Source organism: Apodemus sylvaticus, chromosome 15, assembly GCF_947179515.1.
Source record: "Apodemus sylvaticus chromosome 15, mApoSyl1.1, whole genome shotgun sequence".
In the NCBI taxonomy this organism is placed as follows: Eukaryota; Metazoa; Chordata; class Mammalia; order Rodentia; family Muridae; genus Apodemus; species Apodemus sylvaticus.
This window is the reverse complement of record NC_067486.1, coordinates 40,212,121-40,223,668: the sequence shown is the minus strand read 5'-3', so window position 1 is coordinate 40,223,668 and position 11,548 is coordinate 40,212,121. Positions and strand designations below refer to the sequence as shown.

Here is an 11,548-nt window from a genome sequence, read left to right as displayed (position 1 = left end):
TTCTTTAGAGAATGAATATTTGAAGCACTATTAAAAATTATATATATTACATACAAAATTTATTTTAAAAGACCAGAGTTTGTTTATATAACAGACATTCAATTAGCTGATTTAATTTTAATATATCATGAATTTATAATAACAAATAATTAAAAACCGCCATTAAAAGTGCACATTTATGATTTAAAATCCTGTTTATTTTTATTTATTTATTTTTTATTTTTATTTTTTTTTTTTTGCTTTTTAGAGACAGGGTTTCTCTGAATAGCGCTGGCTGTCCTAGAACTCATTCTATAGACCAATCTGGCCTTGAATTCAGAAATCCACCTGCCTCTGCCTCCTGAGTACTGGGATTAAAGGCATATGCCACCACTGCCAAGCTATGATTTAAAATTCTTATTTCTGTGCCAATTATACAAACTAAAGATTATTTTCATCATATAACAATATATCAGCTTTCTATATTTGATAACTCAAGATAAGAAATTTTGATGTATTTAATAAAATAAACACCAAAAATTTTCTGAATGACGTTTATGGCTTTACAATTTTTCTCAGAGCACCTAAAACTTCTTTGTTTCTTAAGCTGTAAATGAAGGGGTTTAGTAGAGGAATCACAATGGTATAGAACAGAGAATACATTTTATCCTTATATTTACTTGGTCCAGACCCAGGGCTCACATACATGAAGAAGAGAGTGCCATAGAACAAAGACACAGAGAGCAGGTGGGCACTGCAGGTGGAGAAGGCTTTGCTTTTGCCCCTCTCAGACTTTGTTTTCAGAACTGAAAAGAGGACATGGGCATAGGAGACTACAATACTCATGAAGGTAACAGCTTGTATCACAGCAGAGAAAATGAAGACCACAAATGCATTAATAGATGGGTCAGTGCAAGAAATTGTATAGAGTGGCAGGATCTCACAGTAAAAATGATCTATTATATTGGACTTACAGAAGGTTAATCTAAATAGCAAGCCTACATGAACAAGTGGATGCAGAAAACCAATTATATATGAACCACTGATCAGGCAAGCACACACTCTGTTGGACATCACCACAAGATAGAGCAGAGGGTTGCATATGGCCACATAGCGGTCATAGGCCATCGCTACCAGGAGGAAACATTCTGTGGTTGCACTGGATCCAAAAACATAATATTGGGCCATGCATTCAAAAAGAGAAATCATTTTACCATTGTCTAAGATGTTGATAAGCATCCTGGGTGTCACTGAGGATGAAGTACAGGCATCTGCCAAGGCTAAACTTCCAAGAAAATAGTACATGGGTGTGTGAAGATGAGGATCCTTCCAGATGAGAAAGATTAAACCAAGGTTGCCCACCATGGTGATGACATAGATGAAGAAGAACACCAGGAACAGGGGAACTTGTAGCTCTGTACGATCTGTTATTCCTTTGAGAAGAAACTCAGTCAGATGGCTTCTGTTCACCTCCATAACATTTCTTCAAGTTGCTCACTGAGAAGAGATTTAGATGAAGAAAACATTACCAAGTTTCAAACAATTTGGAATGGATATTAATACCACATCTCCTCTCTTACATGCTCATTTATCAACACTTATGCATATAGAATGTTTCTGTTTTTACAAATACATCTAGCATACAAAGATTTTTAGAATAATTTTAAGATATAAATTTTTTTAATGAAAATGAAGACACAACATACCCAAATCTATGGGACACAATGAAAGCAGTGCTAAGAGGAAAACTAATAGCCCTGTGTACCTCCAAAAAGAAAATGGAGAGAGCATACACTAGCAGCTTAATGACACACCTGAAAGCCCTGGAACAAAAAGAAGCTAATTCATCCAGGAGAAGTAGAAGACAGGAGATATAAAATTTTTAATGATATGTTCTTATGAGGAATATTGAGGAATACACTAAAGACACCAATAAAGCCTTACATTATGTCATAGTAACTCTAAATTGAATATATAGCTATAATATTTTATGCACCAATATGAATCAAAATTATTTAATGCATATGTACCAATTATTTTAAATAATATTGACAAATGTCCAAATTGCATAATAGATTTCTCAACCACTCCTTATGTTCTTTCTACTTAACAGTGCAAACAGAAATAACTTTAGTTTTAATAATACATGTCATTATTTTTTCTAAGACAAGCAAAAAGATAATAAATCAAACTCATTTTTCAAATAGATATTTTTAATTTCCTCAATAAAATTATTCTGAGTAGTCATTAGTTCTCTTAGAAAATTAATTATTTGGTATCTTCTATATTATGATCATGTCATTCTTAGCTTATGGAATAGAAATGATAGCTGAGATGATGTAACGAAGGTGTTAGAATGACTGTTATAAGAGGAAATACACATGCTCACACATATACTAGTGGTTTGTTTTCATATTAAAGATCAATACAAGAGCTGTCCTTATACTTGCCACTTCCAAAAAGTACGCAGCTGGCAATATCTTTTAACAGTTTAATTACATATGCTTCTGAAGAGATCATAGCAATTCTCCTGTTGCTCCTATAATAGTAATTTCAAGGGGTATTATGTAGGATATAGCAATAGAAAAATCCATAATCCTGCAACAAATAATCTCACATAAATACAGAATGCTAAGTGGAAAAAAGTCTTCCACATCTGTCAAAAGATATATTCCTTGCAAATTAGCACTTCTAAAAATTACATTCAAATAAAAGACTGTATCCTCACCTAATCCCAGTATGGAGATGCATGGATGTCGATGAAGTGAAAATTAAATCATCATGAAGAACTCTTAAGATGAAGGACAAAGATAGCATAGGCAATTGTTCTCTTCAAGTTAATCTTCCTTAAGAGAAGTTAGGATAGAATGATATTTTTTTAATATCTTAAATGCTACCTGTGATTATAACAATGAAATTCCCTCAGTGCTACTAAAAGAATCCCAGTAGAATAGCCAGTCCCCAGGTAGTGTGCAAATATTAAGAAGTTACTGCTAGGGAGCCGATTATAACAATTGTTTCTCGTGTTTTCTTTCTTTTGAAAACAAAAGCTTACAAATTAATAATAATAATAAAAACCTATTCTACTGAGATACTTCTGAACTTTTAAATATAACCGACTTTCCAGGTAAATTTGGTTTACTGACTACAAGTCCTGGAGGGAGTGTGGGACAAAGGGAACCCTCATTCACTATTGATGAGGTTGCAAACTTGTTCAGCCTCTGTATAACTATTGCTTGCAGAATTTAAATGAATATTTTCCATCTGAGATTTTAATACTCCTTCCAAAAGCCAACGACCATCTATCAAAAACCTCAACATCAGGCAGGAGAAGTCTTCGAGTTAATGGTCAGAGTTTTCAAAATTACCAAAAAAATTTACAAAACATTGTAGGCTATTGATGTTGCTTTTGATTGTATCCAAGAGGTAGAGGCCATCATGCCTGAGCTAGAACTGACCTGAAAGCGTCCTCCCTGAGAACAGGAATTCATGATTCCAGAAGGTGCCATGTAAGCTTCAAAAGGAGAAAAGCAGACAATAATCCTACCTAGGGATGATGTCTATGAACCACACAATGACCAACATGGGACAATAAGGTAATGAGGATGCAGTGGGAGCATGTGTACCTTGACAGTACCTAACATTTCTCTAATTGGATCAAAGACATGTCCAACAATAGGGAAACCATGCTTAATACTGGAAACCTAGCTAAATGCCCAGTGCTAGTGAAGTCATGGTTCTTGAAGAGCCTACAACTACCACTTTATTAAATGAGCAGAATTCCTACCTAACTTCTTCTGCACTACAGAAAACCACAACCAATCAAAATGCAGCTGTGGTGACTAGCCAACACATCTACAAAACACACCTACAGCTAAGTCTTAGGAAACTTTGGAGAAGAGGAGGCTAAAATAGTATAAGAGCCAGAGTATCAGAGAGTGTGATGTGGGAGTGTGTCTCCTAGTAACATCAAAATCTACAGCCATAATGTCCCAGCAACATGACTGCCTAAACATGAGCCAAACAAGGATAACAACAGGCATTCCAAAGTGGATGGAGGAAAGTGCATGAGGCCTCAAACCTACACAGAGAATTACAGCAAATAAGGAATGCTAAGCGAGGATGAAATCATCTTTCCCATTAATATCAATTAGTGAAAGCAGAAGGTATGGATATAAATGAGAGCAAGGATGGGTGTATAGGAGGACTCAGTGGTAGGAAAGGGAACAAGAGACAATGCAATTATTTTATGATTTTGAGAGTAAAAGGAAAAAGAGAGAATGAAGAAGAAATAGGATCAGAGTAGAGGAAATGAAACCCTTTTTCTGTTCCTATTATTCTTAGGTTTAGTATTTTCATGGTGTCCCATATTTCTTGAATATTTTATATCTGACATCTTTTAAATTTAACATTTTCTCGGACCAACATACTGATTTTTTTCAGTCCTATCTTCTATGCCTGGAATTTCCTCTTTTATTTTTTTTGTATTCTTTGGTGATGTTTGCTTCTGTAGTTCTTGTTTCTTCCATAGGTTTTCCATCTTCAGGATTCCCTGTTTGTGTTTTCTGTATTGCTTCTATTTCCATTTTTCAGGTCTTGGAACATTCTTTTTAATTCTCAACTGTTTGATTGTATTTTCTTATATCCTTTAATGGAATTATACACTTACTTTTTAAAGGCCCATATCATCTTTTTAAGATTGAATTTAAGGATGTCTTCTTGTGCTTTGACTGTACTAGGATACTCAGGGCATTCAGTAGTAGGATAGCTCAGCTATGATGGTCCCATACTGCCCTGGATGTTTTTGATTGTGTTCTAATGTCAGCCTTGAGCCTTATGGTTGTCCTTGGTGTTGGCTGGATGTTCCTGATGCCAACAAGACTCTTCCAGAAGGAAGGCAGAGGCGGCAGTGCCTAACAACAGATCTCAGGGAACTGAACAGTGCTCACCTCTTCTAGCTGTGCCCCTGGTGGACCTGAATCTTCTGGAGGCCTCCTTGGGAGGGCAGGAAGAGCTCTGGGCTTGATGATAAATCTTGGGGGATAGAACTCAGTTCACTGCTGCTGGCTATGTCCCCAGGGGATCTTGGTAGGTTGTGGATTGGCTGGGATAGGGTCTCACATGGTTGTACCTGGGACCCAGAAGGTCTCCTTGGAAAGGCAGGCAGAGCCCTGACCTGGAAGATGGAATTCAGGGGACATCATGCAGCTCACCTCTGCTGGCTGTGCCCCATGAGTACCCTTTACTGTTTTTAATATTACATGGGGTTGCCACATATGTTCAGGGTTCTGCTTTTTCCCTCAGAGTAGCTAGGTGCCCCTGTGCACCAGGCTGGAAGGATGAAGCAGAGTTCCAGTCTTGCTGAGAGTGAAAGCCAGGGTGGTCGGGGGTGAGGTGGAGGGAAAGCCTTCTCTAAGAATTTTAGTGTAATACCTTTTAGGTGAAGGACTTCTCTGAATTTCTTCAGTGAAACAGCTTATGCACATACATTTTATTCAGGGTGAAAAAAGTCTGTATGTGAACCTTGTAGAGTGGGAAGATGTTTTCGGGGTGAATGTAAATCATTGACTAGAGTTTAATGGGAATGCTTCATTTGCATGGGGAGACATTCCAGGAATTTCAGGTGCTTGCTGATCAGGTTCTTATCAGGAGAAAGGAAGTTGATCATGTAACCTAACCAAAGCTAATGGTATTCAGTAGGTAGAAGGTATGGGACTTTTGAGCTCCAAAGACAAGTTCAGAGAAAGAGAAGCCCTGATCGTAAAGAGAGTCCTCCATTTTGTGCAATGCTTAGAAGGCTAACTAGGCAATGGAAGACTTTGACCTTAAGGGTTTCTGCTGTTTGATTTTTAATAGGGAAATGTCACCAAAGTCCTCAACATCTATAATGGGGTGGCTTGGGACTGAACCAGAACTCAATTAACATGCTTTTGTGTGTGTGTGTGTGTGTGTAACACTACTATCTGAAGTTTTAAAAACTGGAGGGGGCAGGGTGTAAGCATCAAAATAAAGCACAACATAAACCAGAGGGCTTAATGGCAGGGGTAGCCAGGAAGACAGGGGATTGTTAAACCAATTTAACTGCTTAGTAGATAGAAATCTTTAGTACAAGTCTGCTCAGAGGTTTTTAAAAGTATAAAAATTGATCTCAAACAATATTTGATTCATTTACATAGACATAACATTTTTTTTCTTAATACTATGTAAGTTCTCCCAAGTTTAGCTGTCATGAGGCCCTGGCAAGAGAGTTTGTGTGTTGCTGGAGGGATGCTGTTACCTGATTAAGCTTGTCTTGAAAGTCTCCAGTCCACTGGGTTGTCTGGACAAAGGCAGTTTCATAGCCCCAGCATATCCAAGGAAGATGGTTGAGGAGTATCCATCTGGCCTGCAGCAACAGTGCTGCCTTCCTTTTGTCATAGAGGAAAAAAATATGGAATAGTCCCAACAAAGGTTTAGAACCCTAACAGGGGGAGATCTGCATGGGATATGTACAAAAATACACACACACACACACACTCATTCACACACACACACACACACACACACACACACTCATTCAAACACACACACACACATATACAAACACACACACACACACACACACAAACACACTCTCACACACACACACATTGTTTTTACACCAAATGAAAAGAGGGGATAATGCACATATTAAGCCTGTAACAGTTTGATTGGCTACACACTGTGGTCCATTGCTATAGACCTAAGAGGAAGGTAGGCAAAGCAGTAGGTATTAGGTATTATGTTCTATTATATTTATTGTATGTGATTTTACATTGAGGTCTTTGATCCACTTAGACTTGAGTTTTGTGCCCGATGATAAATATGGATCTATTTGTTTTCTTCTACATGCATACTGGCAGTAAGACCAGCACCATCTCTTGAAGAATTTTTTTTCTTTTTTCTATTGTATGGATTTGAATTCTGTTGAAAATCAAGTGACCATAGGTATATGGGTATATTTCAGGGACATTGATTTGATCCCATTGATTAATCTGTCTGTTCTTACACCAATACCATGAAGTTTCTATTACTATTGCTCTGTAGTATAGCTTGAGGTCAGGGATGGTGATGCCTTCAGAAGTCCCTTTGATACTAGGCACTGTTTTAGCTATTCTGAATTGTTTTTTAATATGAAGTTGAGAATTGTTCTTTCAAGGTCTATAAAAATTATGTTGAAATTGTGATGGGAATTACATTGAATCTGTAGATTGCTTTTGGTAAGATAGCAATTTCACTATGTTAATCCTACCAATCCATGAGCATGAGATATCTTTCTGTTTTCTGATATCTTCTTCAATTTCTTTTTTTTCAGAGACTTGAAGTTCTTGTATACAGGTCTTTCAGTTGCTTGGTTACATGAAGCTACATCAAGATATTTTATATTATTTGTGGCTATTTTGAATGGTATCTTCTCCCTATCTTCCTCCTTAGCCTTTTTGTTGTTTGTATAAAGGAGGGCTACTGATTTCTTTGAATTAATTTTGTACCCAGCCACTTTGCTGAAGGTGTTTATGAATTGGTGGAGTTCTCTGGCAGAGTTTGGGGGGGGTCACTTATGTATACTATCATATATCATGTGCAAATTGTGATACTTTAACTTTTCTTTTCTAAATTCTAGCCCCTGATTTCCTTTTGTTGTCTTAATGATCTAGCTAGAACTTCAAGTACTAAATTTATGAGATAGGTAGAGAGTGAACAGCTTTATCTTGTTCCTGATTTTTAGTGGAATTGCTTTATGTTTCTCTCAATTTAATATGTTGTTGGCCATTGGCTTGCTGTATGTTGCCTTCATTGTATGTAAATATGTACCTAGTATCCATGATCTCTCCAAGAATTTTAGCATGAAGGGGTGCTGAATTTTGTCAAAGTCTTTTTCAGCATCTAATGAGATGATCATGTGAATTTTTTTCTTTCAGTTTATTTATATTGTGGATTGTATTTATGGAATTTCTTATATTGAATCACCCATATATTTTCATATATTAAATCAAGTAGGATGAAGCCTACTTGATCATGGTGGATGATGTCTTGGATGTGTTCTTGGAATCAGCTTGCAAGTATTTTATTGAATTTTTCTGCATCAATGTTTATAAGAAAATTACTCTAAAATCCTCTTTTTAAAAAAGATTGATTTATTATTATATGTAAGCACACTGTAGCTGTCTTTAGACACACCAGTAGAAATCTCATTAAGGATGGTTGTGAGCCACCATGTGGTTGCTGGGATTTGAACTCAGGACCTTTGGGAGAATAGTCTTACCCACTGAGCCATCTCACCAGCCCTGAAATCCTCTCATTGTTGAGTCTTTGTGTGGTTTAGATATCAGAGTGACTGTGGTCTCATAAAATGAGTCTGGCAATATTCTTTCTGTATTTATTATGTGGAATAGTTTGATGAGTATTGGTATTAGCTCTTTGAATATCTGGTAGAGTTCTACACCAAATCCATCTGTCACTGGGCTTTATTTTGTTTGTTTGTTTGTTTGTTTGTTTTTGTTGGGAGACTTCAAATAACTGCTTCTATTTCCTTAGGGTTTATATAACTGTTCAGATAGTTTACCTGATCTTTGGTAATTGTTGCCTGTCTACAAAATCATCCATTTCATTTAGATTTTTACAATTTTGTGGAGTATAGACTTTTAAAAAAAGATCTAATGATTCTTTGTATTTTCTTAGTGTCCAATGTTATGTCCCCCTTTTTGTTTTTGATTTTGTTAATTTGGGTACTCTCTGACTATTACTTAGTTTGGCTGAGGGTATGTGTACCTTGTTGATTTTCATAGAAAAAAACAGCTCTTGGATTCCTTGATTCTTTATATTGTTCTCTTCATTTCTAGTTGATTGATTTTAGCCCTGAGTTTGGTTATTTCCTGCTGTCTACTCTTAGGTGTGTTTGTTTCTTTTTTCTAGAGCTTTCATATGTACTTTTAAAGCATAGTTTAAGAACACTCTAATTTTTTATGAAGGAACTTACTGCTGTGAACACTCTTCTTAATGCTGTGAACACTCCTCTTAGCACTGTTTTCATTTTGTCCCATAAGTTTGGGTATGTTTCCCTTCATTTTACTTTAATTCTAGAAAGTCTTTCATTTCTTTCTTTATTTCTTACCTCACCCAGTGATCATAAAGTATTTTTTTAATATTTTTATTTTCTATATTCTTTGTTTACATTCCAAATGATTTCCTCTTTCCTGGATCCCCCCTCCCCATATGTCCCATAAACCTTCTTCTCTCCATCCCTTCTCCAATCACCTCCCTCCTTTTTCTCTGTCCTTATATTCCCTTCCAATGCTAGATCAATCCTTTCCAGGATCAGGACCCTCTCCATACTTCTTCATGGGCATCATTTGTTATGCAATTTGTGCCTTGGGTATTCAGTTCTTCTGGGATAATTAATATCCACTTATCAGAGATTGCATTCCATGTGTATTCTTTTGTGATTGGGTTACCTCACTTAGGATGATATTTTCCAGATCAAACCGTTTGCCTAAAAATTTTGTGAATTCATTGTTTCTAATTGCTGAGTAGTATTCCATTGTGTAAATATACCACATTTTCTGTATCCATTCCTCCTTTGAGGGGCATCTGGGTTCTTTCCAGCTTCTGGCAATTATAAATAAGGCTGCTATGAACATAATGGAGCATGTGTCTTTATTGCATGCTGGGGAATCCTTTGGGAATTGTCCCTTTCCCCACAGCATTGAGCTGGACATCCCTGGCTGGCAGCGCCTCTGGCAGCACCTAGCCTTCTGCTGGTGTTATCTCTGGCCTTTGTTCCCCTGGGAACAATACAGCTGCTTTCACCTTGACAACCAAGGCTGCCTCAGGGCAGTCTCACCTGGAGATCAGCAGAGACCTGCTAGATGGCCCGCTGAGAAGTGGAGCCAAGGAGTTCTCAGCCTACTCCTTGATGTTGGGAGCAGGGTTGTTTTCTAAAGACTATATATTTTGGCTAAATAATAGTAAAGTCAGTCTTGATCAGCAAACTGTCGTCTTGACTCAAATCTCTTTCGTCGCCTTCCCGTTTATCCCCAGAATTCTCTTCCAGGTCTCCAGTTCACATGTGGCCACACCTGAACAGGAACAGACCTGATACCGGAGAATTTCCTGAGGTGACCCTATCTGGCGAAGCTTTGTAGAAAAAATGGAAAGAAGATGGTATCCGCAGGGTAAACAATTATAGTAGTTAAATGCTAGCACTAGTGTAAAATTTTATCCTTTGAAACTATTGTTGTGGGTGCAGAAGGATATGGATAGGCAAGCAGGATTGTGTTGACCCGGCATAGCAGCTGCTTGGGATAGATAGATAGGGAAAAATGGGACAGGAAAGTTCGCGTGAAATTTGCACCCACAACATTCAAGAGTTGCTTCAGATGAAAGGGATAGGGTTGGAAGAAGGAAGGTTGGAAAATTTCTTGGATCAAATATATTCTTGCTGTCCTTGGTTCCAAGAAAAATGAACGTTAAACGAGAGAACCTGGGAAAGAATTGGTAATTCGCTAAAGGCAGCCAAGGCAGATAATATTACCCTCTGCCTCTGAACACTTATAAAGGATATTATAGATGAAGGAGGCCTGAAGGAATTAGATATTATTCAAGAACTTGAGGAATCTCAAGAAGAAAGCCTGCCGGAGAGGACCTCTGCAAAGAAGGACCCTCCCCACCCTAAGTTACAAAAACGCGGAGATAGTGCTGATGAGCTAATTATAAAAAAGGCAGCTCATCCCAAAAGGAGAACAGCTGAATTTCATGGGGAATAATGGGCCCCATTGTGCCCTCTGCTCCGCCTATGACTTTGATGGCAGGAGACGAGATCCAGAGAGATATACAGTTACAAAAGTTGGAGTTTAAAATTAAATTGCAGAAATTGACTAATGAATTACAGGAGCTAAAAAGGGTATCAAATACTAGAGAGAACAATGATCCTGAGACGCGCCAATCGCCACTAGAAAGAGCGATAAGCCAGGCTCATGGAGAAGGGCAAGATACGTCAGAACTCTTAGCTTTTCCTGTCCTTGAGATCGAAGACCAGGAGAATAGGATTAGACGATATCAGACATTGGAATTCAAAGTGATAAAAGAATTAAAGGCAACTGTAGCTCAATATGGCCCTACAGCCCCTTTTACACAAGCTTTATTGGATACTGTGATAGAGTCAAATTTAACTCCACAGGATTGGAGAACTTTGTGTAAGGCTACTTTATCAGGAGGAGATTTCTTGCTTTGGAGTTCTGAATGGCGTGAGGCTAGCAAAAGAACCGCCACCGTAAATACTCAGGCAGGCCATTCAGAATGGAATGTTGATATGTTACTGGGAGAAGGCGTATATGAAGGAAATGCTAATCAGATTGAGTTTCCCATCGCAATATATGCGCAGATTGCAATGGCTGCCCGCCGTGCTTAGAATATTTACCATCAAAGAGAGATCTTAGTGGAAACTTAACAGGTGTCAAACAGGCTCCTGATGAGCTTTTTCAGGATTTTGTGGATAGATTGTTAAAAACAGCTAATAGAATTTTTGGAAATTCTCAGGCAGAAAATCTGTTGG

At 37.6% G+C, this 11,548-nt stretch overlaps 1 protein-coding gene across 1 annotated transcript; it reads right to left on the bottom strand.

Moving 5' to 3' along the window:
* Positions 1 to 534: 534 nt before the first annotated feature.
* LOC127666010 (olfactory receptor 5AC1-like) lies at positions 535 to 1,455 on the bottom strand. The gene has a single exon (XM_052158691.1). The coding sequence runs from the start codon at positions 1,453 to 1,455 to the stop codon at positions 535 to 537; it is 921 nt and encodes a 306-aa protein (XP_052014651.1).
* Positions 1,456 to 11,548: the final 10,093 nt, after the last annotated feature.

Excerpts from the sequence above, each read along its gene's own strand:
- LOC127666010 (XM_052158691.1), bottom strand. The coding sequence starts at position 1,455 with ATGGAGGTGAACAGAAGCCATCTGACTGAGTTTCTTCTCAAAGGAATA.